The 17,805-nt window shown below is 61.5% G+C and overlaps 1 protein-coding gene across 16 annotated transcripts in view; it reads left to right on the plus strand.

The window, feature by feature from the left end:
• Positions 1 to 17,805, plus strand: part of MYO18A (myosin XVIIIA) — a 135,481-nt gene that overhangs the window by 65,590 nt on the left and 52,086 nt on the right. For 7 of the 16 annotated variants that reach the window (XM_050929252.1, XM_050929254.1, XM_050929245.1 and 4 more), the window contains 8 exons: positions 11,718 to 11,805; positions 12,343 to 12,452; positions 12,610 to 12,786; positions 13,398 to 13,608; positions 14,051 to 14,193; positions 15,358 to 15,458; positions 15,927 to 15,990; positions 16,621 to 16,765. In XM_050929252.1, coding sequence (XP_050785209.1) covers positions 11,718 to 11,805; positions 12,343 to 12,452; positions 12,610 to 12,786; positions 13,398 to 13,608; positions 14,051 to 14,193; positions 15,358 to 15,458; positions 15,927 to 15,990; positions 16,621 to 16,765 — 1,039 coding nt within the window. Of the gene's footprint in view, positions 1 to 3,082; positions 3,161 to 5,169; positions 5,206 to 10,501; positions 10,565 to 11,717; positions 11,806 to 12,342; positions 12,453 to 12,609; positions 12,787 to 13,397; positions 13,609 to 14,050; positions 14,194 to 15,357; positions 15,459 to 15,926; positions 15,991 to 16,620; positions 16,766 to 17,805 lie in introns of all 16 variants that reach the window. The other 9 variants (XM_050929239.1, XM_050929242.1, XM_050929238.1 and 6 more) reach the window with 4 other exon arrangements.

Genomic DNA, 17,805 nt, shown 5'->3' on the forward strand with positions numbered 1-17,805 from the left:
TACTGCGTGTTCCTAGCCCCGTGCTGGTGCTGCTCCTCCCAGGTCAGTGCACGGGGCCTGTTATCGGACCTATCCCAATGTGTGTGCTTGCTACTGTTACCCTGCGAGCCAGGGCTGGAGGAGGAGCCCTGCAGCTGCTCAGCAACGGGAGCCCCTTTGGCTGTTGGTTCCCCTTGTAGAGCTCCGGAGATGTCATAAGGAGAGGGGTGGGTCCAGCAGCGGTCAGCTGTGACCTTTCCCCTCCCAGTTCTGTTTGGTAGTGTCACGGAGTGTGGGGGAGTCCGGCCCTGCACCCCTCTTCCTGGGACCCACAGTGACTCTCGGCCAGCCAGTAAAACAGAAGGTTTATTGGACAACAGGAACACAGGTTACAGCAGAGCTTGCAGGCACAGTCAGGACCCCTCCACCGAGTCCTTCTGGGCTTTCAGGGTGCTTGGATCCTAGCTAGGATACCCTGAATTCCGCCCACACAGCCCCAAGCCCAAACTCAAACTGCTTCCCTCCTGCCACTCCCTTCCTTTGTCCCCTTCCCGGGCAAAGGTGTTGACCTTTCCCCTCCCTTACCTAGCTCAGGTTACAGGCTCTGGCATCGTCCATCTCCTAAAGTCCTCCCCTGCTCTCCCACTCCCCACACAGACAGTCCCTACTGCATCACAGGTAGCGAGTCTCCAAAGAACTTTTTTTGGGATTGTGTTTTAGGGACAGAGCTCATTCCACCATGGCCAAGCAGCCTGCTCAGAGCACTGCATTAGTGGGGGCTCGCAGAGCAGGCTTCCACGCTGGGTGCAGGCTTTGCCCCCTTCCTCCAATGGGCAGAGCCTCTGGGATCTGCCTGGGGGAGCCAGGTCCTTGTGCCAGACGCTGGTGCCCTGCCCTGGCTGCTCCAAACCAGGGACGGAAAAGCACACCCCTGCCACCCCCAGGGCTTCCTGGGAACCTCTTGCTGATGCTGTTCATTTCTCAAGGTCTGGGGATCGGTTCCGCAGGTCCCTCTCTGAGCCATCGTTGCCACTCCTGGAGTGACAGGAGGGGACACTGCAGAGCCAGGTGTTCCTTCCTGGCCAAGGCATTGAGTGCTTGGCCCTGGTGTTCGTGCCACCATGAGCCCTCTGCCCCCGGAGCCTGACCTGTGTCTCCTGCATGCCAGCACAGCATCCTAACCACATGCTCCTTCCCGGCCCCTGTGGTGCTAGCCCGGTGCTGTGTGAAATGTTCGTTAGTCTGCAGGCCTGACGTGTGCTGTGCAGCGTATGTGAGGTTGAGCGTTGGCCTGGCCCAGCATGTGAGGTGGAACCTCGCCTGGTCTCCTTATCGGGATTCCTAAGGACAAATCCCAGTCACTCAGCGTCCCTGTCTCTCTCTGACCTGGCTTGCTCCATGGAGGAACCCCAGCCAGCAGAGAAGCAGCTGCCTCCCCCAGGAGCTGCAGAGGGATCCCCCCAGCAGGCGTGCATGGTGAGCTGCTGAGTGGGGGAGCTGGGGACAGGGGAGGCCAGTGCTGTTGGTGGTTGTGAAAGGCCTGTGATCCCATTGGGCATTGTCACTGAGACGGTAGCTGGCGAAGCTCTTAGTTCAGGAGTACAGAACTGTGCCCCAGTTGTGCAGAGCGTGCCAGCCTGGCTGGTAGAACACACCTGGAGGTGGCCGTGCCTGGCCGTGTGTGTAAAAGGGCACTTCTCTGACTTCAGGGGCAGCTGGGGGTGGAGGGGGCAAGGGGCTGGCGTCAGTGGGGAATCAAACACTCCTTGTGAATGGCTGAGAAGCGGCCTGCTCCTGTGAGTGCTCTGCTAGCAGGTGGGTGCTGCTGGTTTTCCCAGGGCGCACTCAAGTGTGGGGCATGCCATCCTTTGCACCGTAGGATCCGAGCTACCCCCGGTAACTAGGGTGTTCCTGGGACAGTTGCTTTGGTGTCGTGTGTTCCAGAAATGTGGCCAGAGAGCCAAGGTCTTTGGCTGGCAGCTCTGCCTGCACGGCAGCTCTTGTGCCTGGCTCCAGCCTCTCCCCCAGAGGGAAGTTTGCCGGCCCCGGCCTGCCTGGTCAGGCTGTGCGGAAGGGTCGCTGCTTGCGAGCGCAGTCCTTTGGCTCTCGTATCGCTGCCCTCGAGCGCACGCGGACTTTGTGGGCAGATGAGGAAGCCTTTGCTATGCTTCATTAAATGTAGCCCTGAGCCGCCCTGTGCGTTGGCCTGGGAGCCGCTAACCCGGTTCAGGTCTGTCTTGGTACAGCAACCAGTGGAGCTGGTGGCATTAAAGAACCCCCTCCCCAAGCCCCCTCCTCTTCTGGATGCTGCTCACTGGTTCTCCAGTGTGGCTGGCCGTACCCTTCCCCCACGGGCCCCTCGTGCTGGGCGCACACCTCAACGCTCTAGCTTGGGAGCACTGGATCGGCCCCCTCCTTTCCTCCTTGCCCTTAGTGGCTGCCAAGCACTGCAGCAAGCTCCCGCCTCTTCTAGTGAGGGGCCGTCCAGCATCCCCTCTGCGCAGCCAGCAGCTTGGATCCCCGCGCAGTGACTCAGGACCATGGAGCCCTTCCCCGCTGACCCCCAGGCCGCATGGTGAGCGTGTGAGCTCAGCAGGGCTAACCCCCAGCTAGTTCGGAGTGTAGGTGGAGTGCGTTACAAGTGCTGACCCCTCGGTGCCCTGTGTGGGCAGCTGGGCCAGTGTGCCATGCCCGGACCGACGGTGAGGCCTGTGCCATGGGAGCTGGGAATGCTGTGTGCCTTCATCCCCCTCTGGAGTGCTGGCTGCAGGCTGTGCCCAGAGGAAGAAGGCCTGGAGAAGGGGCTTTGGGAGGCGGTTTCTGCTTGGAGCTGAGACCTGCCTGAGGGAGCCTTGCCCCAGCCCTCTCCCTGCAGTGTGCAGGGCATGCGAACTCCCATGCTGTGCAGCAGCAGGCGACTGAGGGGGCAAACACACAGTCCCTCTGCATTTGTCACCAGCTCTGAGGGCTCAAGGAGGCCAGCTTCCTCCTGCCTTTGGCAAAGCACCCCAGTAGTTTGCCAGCAGCCAGTTCTCCAGCTGCCTCCTTTGCTCAGGGCTGGGAGTGGCACGAAGGGTGATGCTAATGCTGGTTTGACCTTTAGGCTGCAGCCGGCCCCGGTTCCCAGCTGACCCCAGTGGAGGAAGCTCACAGAAGGCTGGAGAGGATCTTCATGGCTGCTGTAATTCACGGACTTATTCCTGTGTACATGCACCTGCTCAGCTCTCCCCGCCAGCGTGCTATGGCTCCCCGCTGCTTGTGCTCCATGCATGTGGCAGCTCTGACTCGAAGTGCCTCCGGGACTGGGCTGGTGTGCTCCCATTGCTCCCTTGGCTTTTCTGTGTGCCTGGGAGCTGCCGGGAGGCACCTCAGACCTCCCCTCTACATTTGGGAGCCATCAGGAGCTTCTAACCTGTGTGGCTACGTCTGGTGAAAAGCCTCGGCTCTCAAATTTCGAGGCACAGAGTGTCGTGTGCTGGAGCTCCCTGATTTGATCAAATCCCCTCTTACCCCCCACATCTGGCTGCAGAGGTCACAGGATTCTCTTCCACAAAAACCATTTTCCTCAGTGTTTAAAATATGTGTCAGCACCAGCTTCCTACACTAACAAGTCCAGGGGCACACAGCCCAGGGGTTCGGGGTGCTTGGCTAGCAGGCAGGGTAGGAGCTGTGCTTTGTTGTCTGAGGGTGTCCCTCTTCTATCCCTTGCCAGTATTACTGCCCGTAGGAGGATGTGTGCGGCTCGGGGGCCTGCCGTTCCCTTTCATCCTGGCACTGCCCACGCAGGAGAGGCCTGCGCTTTCTTTCCAATGCCTCAGCTGCTTGCCACCGACTAACTGCTGCACCTGTGGGGGGTGGGGCAAGTGTCCCAGAGCACAGCAGGGGATGTCCCGACACGGGTCCCTTGTGTGGACCCTGTCCTCTGACTCCCTGGGGCGGGAGTTAGCTGAGCATCAGGGAGAGGCCATGGCCAGGCGGACTTGCTCCACATGTGGAAGAGTAACGCTGGGGTGAGGCTGCTGGCCTCTGCAGCCTGGAGAAGGAAGCGTGCCACCCCTCCTGTGCCAAGGGGCAGCCCACGCCTGCTGCCACCAATGGCCTACTGGTCTCTCCGCTCCTGGCGGGTGAGCGAATGGCACGCTGGGGCCTCGAGGCCGGCTGCACTCGCTGAGGAGGACAGCAGCAGCCACAGTTACTCACTTGGGTTTATGCCAGGGGGGCATTTGGGCTGCTGGCCAGCGAGCAGTGCAGCCCGTGGGTGCAGCCCGGAGTCGGCCAGGTCTGTAGAGAGTTAAACTTGTCCCTGTTTGTACTGACCCTGGGGAGCAGCCGTCTGTGGAAAGGCCAGTGCTGCCAGCTTTCTGCGAGCTCCCTGGGCCTCCGCTTGGGGCTGGCCATGGTCAGCACCAGGAGTGGTTCCATTCGTAGCAGGGCCATTGATTACCAGTGGGGTGACCTGCTTCCTCCACCCTCCTCCTCCAGGAGAGAGAGCTTTGGGCCGCCCAGCAGTGAGGCTGGTAGCTGGCTGGAGTCAGAGGTGGGCTTCGCTTTGTTGGGTCCACTCTGTAACACTGGCTCTTGGAAATCCAATCTGGCCTGCAGTAGGGGAAGGCTCAGACAGCTGTCAGGCAGTGGATTGTACCCTGCGGGGAGGGGGCGGGGGGGTTTAAAGGGCCTGGGCAGGGTTGCTCTGTGATGCAGGCTGCAGTCCCTGGGATCAGACCCATCCACTGTGGACCCAGCCCAGGTCACATCCTTGTTGGCTCACTCATGGCTGTACCAGGCAATTAGCAATTCGACCGAGGGGTTTTCTCGGCAGGGAGCAGAGCCAGCTGCTGTGACTCCTGCTCTGATTTGGAGGCCAGGCTCTGTTGAGAGACAGCTGTGCAGTTCCTTTGCCTACGCCGAAGCCTGTGAGAGGTGCCAGGCAGAAACTGGCTGGCTCTGGGACCTGGCCTTGCTGGTCGAGTGAGGCACCACTGGCCTGACAAGGGTGGTGGTTGTCCCCTGAGCCATGGGAAAGTGGTTGGTTTGAGCAGTGTGTGGTTGGGTGTGGATGTGGGGTTTTGGCCTGGGCAGTTGCACGTCTGCTCTGTTTGGGGTCGCTGGCCGGAGTGCGTTTCCTTCACGTCTCTGCTTATCTCACCCTCTTTCTTCTCCTTTTTCCCCTTCTTGCTTTGCTGCCATTAGCTGGAGCCTGTGGCCTCCCCGTCAGCACAGAGTCAGGTACTGTACCCCTGCCCACAGAAGCTCTCTGCTTCCACCGGTGACCTTCCACCGTCGTCTGTCTGCCTCTGGGCTGGTGTCTGTGCACGCGCCTCATGCTGGAGTGTAAGGCTTTCTTCACCTGTCTGGTTCTCTGCCCTGCTCATTCCTGCCATCGTGCTAGCTAGACCTGCTCTGGAGCCATTCTCTAGTAGTCCCAAGTCTCCCCACCTGCGGGCAAGGGCTTGTGCGTTATTAATTGTAGATTGCCACATCCTTTAGGGGCGAAAGAAAAATGCAGAGCTGTTATTTACCAGGCTGCACGTGGCAATAGACTGTATAGGTAAGGGATGCAAGGAGGGTCTGGGTCACGATGCAAACTGCAGGCACGCACACAACTAAAATTAATTGATTAAAAGTTTTATTGGGGATAGTTACAAGGGGTAGGGGAGCAGCATATGATTAGCTAATAGGGTTAATGGAACTTAAAACATACAATGGCTAAAGTATTTACTATTAAACAATATTTATAAACAAAGATGCAGTAAACAATATTTATAAACACAGATACAGCATTTAGTAATAACCAATACTTACGAATACAAACCAACTCATAACGACTGGCAAACGTTGAAACTCTGCTTAAAACACGTGAGCTGAGAGAGGCTTCGAGGTGATCAGGCTCGGTTACGGGTGTGCACAAGGTACACAGGATTCGTTTTTCTTTCTCCTCTTCTGCCTGCACATGGCAGACCAGCCTAAAATACCCACTATGACATCATAGAAGTGTCATAGGGGACGGGGCCCAAAAACTGTGTGTGTTCGTTTCTGATTGGTACAAGCAAAGTTTACACCAAGTAGGGGAGCAGGTGCCTGAAAGTCTGGCTTCGCCCCCAAAAGGTGAGGAAATGCATATAGTTCAGAATGCCTTTAGCACTGACTGACAAAGGAAGAGGCCAGGGCAATACCGGTATGGGCAAGTCTTTTAGGATGCAGACAGGAACTTATCTTAACATGCCCCCGTGCCCTGGCCGAAATAGTTTGACCGAAAACCTAAACTTCTGAGTCTGACTCCTCATTCCCACCTACGAGGGGATGCGCTTCGGGAGTGGAAGCGGTTTAGGCCGAGGCAACAAAGTTGTGAATGCAGGCTTTAATGAAGGCACATCCGAGACAGAGAAGAGCGAGCCCAACCAGAAGGGACACAAACAGGGATTGGAAATAGGATTTGTAGGGCGCAAGGCCAAACCAATCAAGCCATGACCAAAACTGGAAGGACTCTCGTGACTCTTTGACAGTAGAGCTCAACGTTTGCAGGTCTTTAACAATTGAGGACAAATTAGGAGAAATAGAAGGCAAAGAAACACAACATTTATCAGCAAACTCGGGATATACTTCAGCAAATTTAGTACAAAATGAGGGAGATTGTAAGAAATATTGAATCATTAATCTATTTTGAATACTATACTGAACAAGGGAATTTAACTGCTGATTAACTAAGGAGAGGCCTTTGGCCGTAGTATTAGCAAGCATTTCAATAGCAAGGGATTGAAACAGCACTTGATCACGTAACATCATATAACCGACAGGGTTAAAACTAACAACAGAGGAGGAGAGGGAGGAAGCTACGGCGGTGTTGGTGGCTAGATGGCAAGGTATAAATACCTGACGAGAACCCAGGAGTCCTGACTCCCAGCTGTAGGCCCTGTGTACTGGGTAGGCTGCCTCTCGACTGTACGGGCACCACCACTTGGCCTGCTCCTTGGACGAAGCGCCCTAAGGTGAAGGGCCAGGCTGAGCAGCAGAATGGTACAGGCAGTAAACTCCCCTAGACCCCAGTGGGGACTTGCGTCAGCTCTTGGGTCCCCAAGGCTGCAAACACCTGAGCGTGGACGAGGGACCCCAGCCGGGGCTGTTCTGACGAGCCCAGCGGCGGCTGTAGGCGGGCGAGGGACCCCAGCCGGGGCTGGTCCGACGAGCCCAGCGGCAGCTGTAGGCGGGCGAGGGACCCAGCCAGGGCTGGTCTGACGAGCCCAGCGGCGGGTATAGACGGGCGAGGGACCCCAGCCGGGGCTGGTCTGACGAGCCCAGCGGCGGCTGTAGGCAGGCGAGGGACCCCAGCCAGGGCTGGTCTGACAAGCCCAGTGGCGGCTGTAGGCAGGCGAGGGACCCCAGCCAGGGCTGGTCTGACGAGCCCAGCGGCGGCTGTAGGCGGGCGAGGGACCCCAGCCGGGGCTGATCTGACGAGCCCAGCGGCGGGTATAGACGGGTGAGGTTCCCCAACCAGGGCTGGTCTGACGAGCCCAGCGGTGGCTGTAGACGGACGAGGGACCCCAGCCGGGGCTGGTCTGATGAGCCCAGCGGCGGGTATAGACGGGTGAGGTTCCCGAGCCGGGGCTGGTCTGACGAGCCCAGCGGCGGCTGTAGGCGGGTGAGGGACCCCAGCCAGGGCTGGTCTGACGAGCCCAGCGGCGGGTATAGGCGGGCGAGGTTCCCGAGCCAGGGCTGGTCTGACGAGCCCAGCGGCGGCTGTAGGCGGGCGAGGGACCCCAGCCAGGGCTGTTCTGATGAACCCAGCGGCGGCTGTAGGCGGGCGAGGGACCCTAGCCGGGGCTGGTCCGACGAGCCCAGCGGCGGCTGTAGGCGGGCGAGGGACCCTAGCCGGGGCTGGTCCGACGAGCCCAGCGGCGGCTGTAGGCGGGCGAGGGACCCCAGCCAGGGCTGTTCTGATGAACCCAGCGGCTGCTGTAGGCGGGTGAGGGACCCCAGCCAGGGCTGGTCTGACGAGCCCAGCGGCGGCTGTAGACGGGCGAGGGACCCCAGCCGGGGCTGGTCTGACGAGCCTGGCGGCGGGTATAGGCGGGCGAGGTTCCCGAGCCGGGGCTGGTCTGACGAGCCCAGCGGCAGGTATAGATGGGCGAGGGACCCAGCCGGGGCTGGGCTGACGAGCCAAGTGGCAGCTGTAGGCGGGCGAGGGACCCAGCCAGGGCTGGTCCGACGAGCCCAGCGGCGGCTGTAGGCGGGCGAGGGACCCCAGCCAGGGCTGGTCTGACGAGCCCAGCGGCGGCTGTAGGCGGGCGAGGGACCCCAGCCGGGGCTGGTCCGACGAGCCCAGCGGCGGCTGTAGGCAGGTGAGGGACCCCAGCCGGGGCTGGTCTGACGAGCCCAGCGACGGGTATAGACGGGCGAGGGACCCCAGCCAGGGCTGGGCTGACGAGCCCAGCGACGGGTATAGATGGGCGAGGGACCCCAGCCAGGGCTGGTCTGACGAGCCCGGCGGCGGCTGTAGGCGGGCGAGGGACCCCAGCCGGGGCTGTTCTGACGAGCCCAGCGGCGGCTGTAGGCGGGCGAGGGACCCCAGCCAGGGCTGGTCTGACGAGCCCAGCGGCGGCTGTAGGCGGGCGAGGGACCCCAGCCAGGGCTGGTCTGACGAGCCCAGCGGCGGGTATAGACGGGCGAGGGACCCAGCCGGGGCTGGGCTGACGAGCCCAGCGGCAGCTGTAGGCGGGCGAGGGACCCCAGCCAGGGCTGGTCTGACGAGCCCAGCGGCGGGTATAGACGGGCGAGGGACCCAGCCAGGGCTGGTCCGACGAGCCCAGCGGCGGCTGTAGGCGGGCGAGGGACCCCAGCCAGGGCTGGTCTGACGAGCCCAGCGGCGGCTGTAGGCGGGCGAGGGACCCCAGCCGGGGCTGGTCTGACGAGCCCAGCGGCGGGTATAGACGGGCGAGGGACCCAGCCGGGGCTGGTCTGACGAGCCCGGCGGCGGCTGTAGGCGGGCGAGGGACCCAGCCAGGGCTGGTCCGACGAGCCCAGCGGCGGCTGTAGGCGGGCGAGGGACCCCAGCCAGGGCTGGTCTGACGAGCCCAGCGGCGGCTGTAGGCGGGCGAGGGACCCAGCCAGGGCTGGTCTGATGAGCCCAGCGGCGGCTGTAGGCGGGCGAGGGACCCCAGCCGGGGCTGGTCCGACGAGCTCAGCGGCGGCTGTAGGCAGGTGAGGGACCCCAGCCGGGGCTGGTCTGACGAGCCCAGCGACGGGTATAGACGGGCGAGGGACCCCAGCCAGGGCTGGTCTGACGAGCCCGGCGGCGGCTGTAGGCGGGCGAGGGACCCCAGCCGGGGCTGTTCTGACGAGCCCAGCGGCGGCTGTAGGCGGGCGAGGGACCCCAGCCGGGGCTGGTCCGACGAGCCCAGCGGCGGGTATAGACGGACGAGGGACCCAGCCAGGGCTGGTCTGACGAGCCCAGCGGCTGTAGACGGGCGAGGGACCCAGCCAGGCAGGTAAATGGGTAACCCAGAGCCTCTTGCCTCGGGTGCAGTCGCTGTCTCCCCCTGCTGGTCAGCAGTGAAAGCTGCATCCCCTCCTGGGCTCTAGGGGGAGGTGGGATCGATCCATCGCCCAGCCCCGGTGGGCTCTGGTCTGTTCCTGGCTGGGCAATCACCCGTGGATAGGCGGGCTTCGCAGGGCGCTGGGCTGTGGCTGGGCGTCTTTTGGAGCGTTGTCCTCTTGCCCGTTTCAGCCGCCAAGCTGGACTCTCCGTGTCACTCGCTCCCAGACACGCACGCAGCTGCGTTTGGGGAGCAAGAATCTGCAATGCTGTGGGGTCCCATTCACCCTTCTGAGCAGGGGGTGAGGGTTCCTCCACGTGCTGGAGAACATGCCGGTTTTATCACTTCCTGCCCGACGCCTGCCTGCCTGTTAGCCTAGGTGGGACCCGCCTTCCCACTGGCTCCTGGTTTTCCCAGCTGCTTGTGGATTGGATATCTGTGGGGCACAGCAAGGCAGGCAGAGGGGCTTGCCCCCAAGCCTCCCGTGTGGTGGGGCAGAGCATTGAGGTCAAGGCCCAGGCCTGGGAGACGCGCTCCAGGTCTACCACTTACTCCTTGGGTGACGGTGGGCAGGTCAGTGGCCTCTCACCAGAGGCCCCGCTCTGCAAAGCACTTGGGGGGGCGTGCTGGGAAACGCAGGGCACTGTTGTGACCCTCAGAACAGCCCAGGAGCAGGGGAGCTGTGGATGGGGGCTGCCGGACACTGCCACCCTGCCCACAGCCCTACCCTGAGCGCAGTGTGGGCACCAGAAACTCTCCTTCAGGTGCAGCCGCCCCTTCTGCAGCGTGGCAGGGGGTGCTTGGGGCAATGCTGACAGCATGCCTAAGGGTCGGGAACGACGCTGTGCCACTGGCCCCTCGTTGCATGGTCAGCAGGTTTTGTCCCATTCACTTCCATTGCTTCTCATAGTAGCTTCCTCTGCTCTCTGCGCCTTCCTCTGGGGGAGAGGACATTAACCCTTTACACCTTGCTTCCCCATCGGCCTCAATAGGGACAGGCGGACGATGCCCCAGCAGCCACGTTTGGCCCAGCCTCTGCTGCATCCCTGCCTCAGGTTTGGCTGCTTGAGCACACGAACGTTTCCGGGAGTGTCTGTGAATTTGCTTGATGCTGGGGAGTGGGGGCACTGCCTTGTTTGTGTGCTGGTGTGTTGCTCCTCCTCTTTGTGTTTGCACGAGGCCTTTGCCCTGCATGTTTGCATGAGGTCGTTGGTGGGGCAGGGTCTTAGCCAGGACAGCTGGAAAAGCCCCTGGGCCCAGCCAATCTACTCTCCACAAGCCAGCCTGGGCTTGCTCCCTGGAGGAACATGGCCCTGTTCAGTGACTCCAGGGTTCAGGGCCTGCCCTCGGGACGACTCCTCCACCCAGCAGAGCCTGCTCTTGGGCAGCTTTGCCAATAGCCTGACCCTGGTTCTCCCCTGTGGCCCACCCTCAGCAGTTCTCCTGTCCCGCGAGCCCCCGAGAGCTGTGCCTGGTTTGCAGAGCTGTCTGTGCAGGGCCCTGTTTGCACAGCTGTGGGGTGTTGCTTTGTGAGACTCCAGGTGTCGTTAGTGTGGTCTCAGTTTGCAGAGTTGCCCGTTGTGCTCTCCATGCCCTGTGCAGGGGGGCAGAGGCTGCATACATTGTTCACTTGGCTTGGAGGTTTAGGGCTGTCCCTTCTCTGCACTCTCCCTATGTCCACATGGCCTGTGTTAATTCTGCTCTGCAGGATGCACCGTGTTCCTCACTGCCCTGCTCTGCTCTTCCTTTCTGGGGTGTGGATTCTGCTGCGAGGGGGTCGCACACTCAGCTTGTCCAGCTGCACCTGGGCGAGTGACTTGGTTGTGTTGGTCCAGGACCCGATGTGAGGCTGGCTTGAGCAGGATGGCTGCTCTGAGAGCTAGTGTCGCGCAGACCACTCTGGCTGTTAGCGGCACAGGGGTGCTGCCATGCTCCCTTTGATGGCCAGAGCCAGGATCTGTCATGTGGAACAGCAGGGACCAGCTTTCCCACCTCTGGGTCACCGCCGAGCTCCCTGGGGTCTGAGCTCTTCCCTGGGGGGAGCCCTAGCACAGGGCTGGGCTCGCTGTCCTGGTGATCGGGGCGCCTGGGTGGGGAGAGGGGAGGGCAGCAGGATGAGAGGTGGTGCTGGAGTCTCTGATGGCCTACGCTGGTCCAGTCCCCCCAGCCTAAGCCGTGACCTCTTCCCCTTTCTTCTCACTCTGGCAGGCGAAGACGGAGGAGCAGATCACTGCTGAGGAGGCCTGGTATGAGACGGACAAGGTGTGGCTGGTCCACAAGGATGGCTTCTCCTTGGGTGAGTGTTGTCCTTCACCTTCCATGGGGAGCCCTGGCGTCCTTGGGGCAGTGCCATGCAGTGGGGCTAGACCACAGCCCCCCTTGCTGCTCTCCAGAGCATTGCTCGCCCGCTAACGGCGCGAGGCAGAGCTATAGCCTGGCTCTGACCTGCCAGGTGACAGGCAGAAGAGCAGAGACTCCAGAAGGTATCACTAGTGCGCCCTTGCAGCGTGAGAGCAGGGTGCCTTCTCCTGAGCCTCTATGCCCGTGCCACGGCTCAGGGAGGCAAGTGGTAACCAGCCAGGTCCCTGGCACCTACCTGTCATGTGCTGCCCAGCTGGGTTCCAGCCGGCGTGGGGAGACGCGGCCAGGGGAGTGCCCGGTCCTGCTGTCTGGAAGAAGTGGAGCCTGGTGTGCAGGAGCAGTCTAGCCTCAGTGCCAGAGCTCCACCACTAGGTGTCAGTGTGTCCCTGGGCACGGGAAGAGATGGAGGGGGGGACACGAGGGGCTATGGTGCCGGGAGAGCCTGCCCATGCATGGCGTGTTCCCTTCACAGCGAGCCAGCTGCGAGCAGATGAAACGAGCCTCCTGCCTGAAGGGAAGGTGAAGGTGAAACTGGACCACGATGGGGCCGTGCTGGAAGTGGACGAGGATGACGTGGAGAAGGTGGGAGTCCTGGGCCCTGACTCTGGCTGGGGGGGCAGGGCAGGAGCAGGGCAGTGGGGTGGATGAGAAGTGGATCTGGGCCTGCGGTGGCAGGGGCTGTGTGGGGTGGGGGCTGGGATTCCCTGCCTGATGCTGCCTGTCTCCTCTGTGTCCCCAGGCAAACCCGCCGTCCTGTGACCGGGTGGAGGACCTGGCCAACCTTGTCTATCTCAATGAATCCAGCGTGCTGCACACGGTGCGCCAGCGCTATGGCGGTAACCTGATCCACACCTACGCAGGGCCCACCATGCTAGTCGTCAACCCGCTCAGCTCCCCCTCCATGTACTCTGAGAAGGTAATGCTGCAGCTCAGGGCCTGGCTGCATGAACCCTTGTCGCAGCTTCTGCACTCCATCCACGGGGGTCCCACTCCACCGGCAGCAGGCTAGAAGAGTGGCCGGGGCACAGAGCCCAGGGCTGGGAGCCAGTATGCGCTGTGTTCCCAGCTCTGCGACAGTGCCTTGGGCAACGCCAGGCTCTCCCGCTTGCCAGTCTGTAACAGCGATGGTAGTGCTGCCCTGCCTCTCAGGCACAGCAGACAGCTCCTGGCTCTCACAGGGGAGGTCTGTGCTCCCGGTCCAGGGGCGAGGGCAGACTCTCCTGCGGGTGTGGGGGCAGGTTCAGCCCCAGGTGCAGTTATTAGCTGTGGTCTCTCCTGGCTGCATTGCCTGTGTTGAGGAGAGGTCCTGCTGGACTTGTGGCTGGACAGTGCCAGCAGGTGGGCACGCTGTCCCATCCGTCTTCCGCCTGCTGCTCCTGCCTGCGGGAGCCTTGGAGCGGGGGAAGGAGTGATTTGCATGCATCACGCTGGCACGTGGGCTGAGGGCCCTGCCAAGGATGGCTGGGGGGGAGTGGCCTGGCCGCCCAGTGCTGCGCTAGGTCCCCCAGCCTCCTGCACTCTCCCTAGGTGATGCACATGTTCAAAGGGTGCCGCCGGGAAGACACGTCTCCACACATCTACGCCGTGGCCCAAGCTGCCTACCGCGACATGCTGATGAGCCGCCAGGATCAGTCAATCGTCCTGCTGGGGAGCAGCGGCAGTGGCAAGACCACCTGCTGCCAGCACCTGATCCAGTACCTGGCCACCATAGCTGGCAGCACAGGGAAGGTCTTCTCCGGTGAGTGCCCAGCAGTGCTGGCCGGGCCGTGGCGATAAGAGCGTGCTGACCTGCCAAGATCTGCAGTCTGGATGGGCCCTTCACTGCTTTCGCCAAGGACTGGCCCAGGCGGGTTATTAGCAGCTCTCTGGAACCCGTCTGCACTGCTCCTGGGGCAGCTAGAAGGCTCCTTTGCAGTACTGCTGACTCCTGCCAGCCCCCCATTACTTGGGGGGTTGCTTTCTGGGTCCCTGGCCACGGGCGTGAGCTGGGGAACACAGCTCGGGCCAAGGGCACCTGCTCCCTCTAGTGTGGCGCTGGGGTCCCTGGGTGGCGAGGTTGCCCTGCTACTGCCCATTCTGTCTGTGCACCGTGGGCACAGAGGCACTTGCTCTGTAACTCACACAGCCCTCTGGGCCATGGGGCTGGCCGTGCACACGCCCTCTTGCTTGTGTCCCCACAGTGGAGAAGTGGCAGGCGCTCTACACCATCCTGGAGGCTTTTGGCAACAGCAGCACCAGTATGAATGGCAATGCCACTCGTTTCTCCCAGATCATCTCGCTGGACTTCGATCAGGCTGGCCAGGTGGCTTCAGCCTCCATACAGGTGCGAAGGGGCTCGGGGGAAGAACACACACGGGGTGTGCTGAGTGTATGGCTGGGGGGGCCTGAATGCCTCTGGGCAGTGACCACAGAACAGGGACCTGGTACCTAGCTCAGAGCTTGGGGCTGTCCCTGGCATGTGACTCCTAACAGGACCTGTGGCCTGTCCCACCAGCCCCAAATGAGGACTTGCCTTTGGCAGTCTCAGCAGGAAGCCAGGGACCCAGTGGGGCTGGAAATTGCACTTCCCTCCTTCCAGATCAGAGCTGAAGCTGCCCCTGCTGGTCTCAGCATGAGGCTAGCCTGGTGCTGGCAGGCTGCCTGCCTGGGCTCTCTCTGGAAAAGGAGCTGTGTACTCACCCCCACGCTCAGCAGCTGCACTGCGGGATGACTGGCCTTGTTTGCTGGTGCTCCTCTTCCTTCACATCTGGAGCACTGCACAGCTAGTGGCAAGGCCCCTCGCAGATGGCCTTGATTTCCTTTAGTTAGTCTCCAGTAACAAGGCGTCTCTCTCCCTTCCGCCACCCATAAAAGCTGGCACCAGCGTGGTAGGGAGAGCGCAGCCTCTGTACACCTGTGTAACAAGAGCTGCTGATCAGCTGGTTCAGGGAGGCTGAGGAGGCTTCAAAGAGTCTGTCGCTTTCCCAGTGTTTGTATTGACATCATTAGCTGTTGCCTATGGAGAGCGACCCTGGCCTGGGGTTAGACGGGGTAGGGGCGTTGCAGTGTCACCATGAGCATGGGGCAGAGGCAGCCGCTGGCGGGCAGGCAGGAATAGCTCAGCTCCCAGGAAAGGCTTGGCACCCAGCGTGTGACTGGGATTTTACCTCCCACTGAGGCAGCTGGAAGGCTCCTGCTAGAGACAGGCTGGGTGTAATTGATTGCATCTGTTGGGATAACATTGAAGGGCCTTGGGCCCCATTATGCCAGGCACAGGCAGACACAGGCAGCCCAGAGATGGTCCCAGCCTGCCCACGAGTCAGAAAACACAAAGCTGGGGAGTAAGGGTGGGCGGGAAAGGGGCCAGCAGAGCCTGGTGCATAGGGCTGCCGTTGCAGCAGGCCCAGCCCTGGTGAGCAGAGCTGGGCCTGCACTGGTGCTGCCTGGCCGGTGGGCAGCTGGCAGTGTGCCACAGCCCTGCCCCAAATGTCTCCATTCTGGTCCCCAGACGATGCTGCTGGAGAAGCTGAGGGTCACCAAGCGGCCGACCAACGAGGCCACCTTCAATGTCTTCTACTACCTGCTGGCTGGCACGGACAATGCCCTCAGGTGAGCCCTGTGCCACCTGCCCCCATCACTGCCTCTTGCCCTCCCCTGGCAATGGTGTCCATTGCACCCAGCTGTGGTGACGGTCTGAACACTGGTGGGTCTCTAAGCTCTGCTCCAGCCATTCCCCTGCCAAGAATTGCTTCGCCCATGCCTGAGAGCCAGCCTCAGCCCTGTGGGTACAGGGCTGCAAGCCTATGGGTGTCTCTGTGAGGTCATGGAGATGGCAGGGGCCAGAGCGGGGCCTGCAGTGCAGCTGGCATGGTGTGGGCTGGCTGCCCTATCAGGCACATAGCCTGCAGGGGTCAGAGAGAGAGACCAGGGTCCCAGAAGCTGCCTCAGTGCCCTGTGGCAGGGCTTGGTGTGTTGAGATCAGCCTGCGTGGCCGAGTTGAATCAGGCCTCGGGGGAACCCGGCCCTGGCGTGGGGCCTGTCAGCGTAGCCCTGTAATGCTGTGTTTTATCCCCACAGAACCGAGCTTCACTTCAACCACTTAGCAGAGGCCAGCGTGTTTGGGATTGTGCCACTATCCAAGGTGACTCAGGGCAGAGCCGGGCGGGGCTGGTGTTACAAGGGTGCAGTTCTGCATGGGCAGGGCTCACCTCCCCAGGTCTGACCCAGCATGGGCTGGGCCCTGGGGGCCTGGCTGAGCAGGGGGGCCCTCGGACCAACGTCCAAGGCTGACAGTCACCTCAGGGCTGCTGGAACAGGTGCAGAGACCTGGGGGCCTGGGCTGTCCACTGAGGGCTGCTGCTGCCTGCTAGCTCCCAGGAAGCGATGCAGCACAGTGACTTTCCCAGAGAGAGGGACCCTGTGTCCCCTGGGCTCCATCTGTTTACTCTTCTGCTCTCTGCCTGAGCCCAGGATTAGCCTTTGATGTAGATTTTTAATTAAAAGCTTAACTAAAGACTTCCCTGCACGTGCCCGACACCCCGCTCTGTCCTTCACGGGGGCAGCGTGACCTCTGCAGGGGCACCTGCTTTGCCCTGGCCTAGGTACTCTCCAGGGCACCCCTGGCGGCTGAGATCCATGCAGACCTGGCCTTGGGGCGAGGGGAGCAGGGCAGGGCCTGGAGCTCTGGCCCAGAGCAGGTGGCTGTTAGCCAGCAGTGAGAAAAGCCAGCCCTTTGGCTGAGGCAGTGGCACCGTGTTCCCTCCTTCTCCAGCCAGAAGAAAAGCAGAAGGCAGCCCAGCAATTCAGCAAGCTCCAGGCTGCCATGAAGGTGCTGGGCATCTCCAGCGATGAGCAGAAGGCGTTCTGGCTTGTCCTGGGGTCCATCTATCATCTGGGGGCCGCAGGAGCCACCAAAGGTAACGAACTCTTCAGAACTTCCCTGGGCACTTCAATAAGCCGAGGTTTGCTGGTCTGAACTGCCTTTCAGTGCGCTGCTGTTTCCCGAGAGGTCACTGAAAGGCCTATCCTCACAGGGCGGGTCAGTGCCCAGGGGAGGTGCTTTCAGAACTACTCCTGGGGGTTAGTGAGCCCTGAGTAGAACTTCCTTACTTCCCTCTCGGCAGCCCTGTGTGCTCTGAGACCTGGTGCTGCCTGGCTGCACTCAGTGGGTCAGGTGCCCGTTGGGCATGTTCTGAGGCCAGGATCATCCCCAGTGCTTGGTCCACCCAGCTTTCACCCCGTCATTCACAAGGGAAATCACCAGCTCAGCACTGGCCTCAGCCTTGTGCAAGGCTGTGCACACACTGGGAGCGGGAGGAGACGCTGCATGGCTCTGGCTCCAGCCCTAGTGTTCCCCAGCTTCCTCCCTCCCTCCCAAAATGGGAGGGAGCAGGGAAGCCCCAGCACGGGCATGCTACTGCTGATGCTGGGTTGCTGCATGAGAGAAACGTGGGCTGGGGCTGAGGCTAAGCAGAGCAGACCTGAGGCCTGTCCTGAGTTGAGGCAGCAGTGCTGGGAAGATATTTGGGTTTCCAGCCCTTGGCTCGGGGAAAGCCTTAGTGGCCACAGGGGTGATTGCTACTGTCCTGCACAGACCTTAGTTCTGAGGAGCCCCTCCAGGCTGGTGTGGTCATAGGCCCGGTGTGTTGTGTCTGTCCTGGCAGGGCATGCGGCAGGTTCTCTGGCCAGGTCTGTGTCTCGGCACTGGCTGGAAGGCCCAGTTCTCGAGCTGGGAGAATGCCTAGAGAGGCAGAGCCCCAGGTGCAAGTGCAGGGCCACGGGCTCCATGTGAAGAGACGCAGAGCTGCTGGGTTAGCAGGGGCCGTGATCTGGGAGGTCGCGCGGCTCTCTCTGAGCTGGGGTTCTCCCGTGCCTTGGGCCATGTCAGATACCAGGATGGGGGAGGCCAGAATAGATTCCAGGGCTTGGGTCGCGTCTGCAACAGCTTCTCTATGCG

The sequence above is a fragment of the Gopherus flavomarginatus genome, chromosome 19, assembly GCF_025201925.1.
Source record: "Gopherus flavomarginatus isolate rGopFla2 chromosome 19, rGopFla2.mat.asm, whole genome shotgun sequence".
NCBI classification, from domain to species: domain Eukaryota; kingdom Metazoa; phylum Chordata; order Testudines; family Testudinidae; genus Gopherus; species Gopherus flavomarginatus.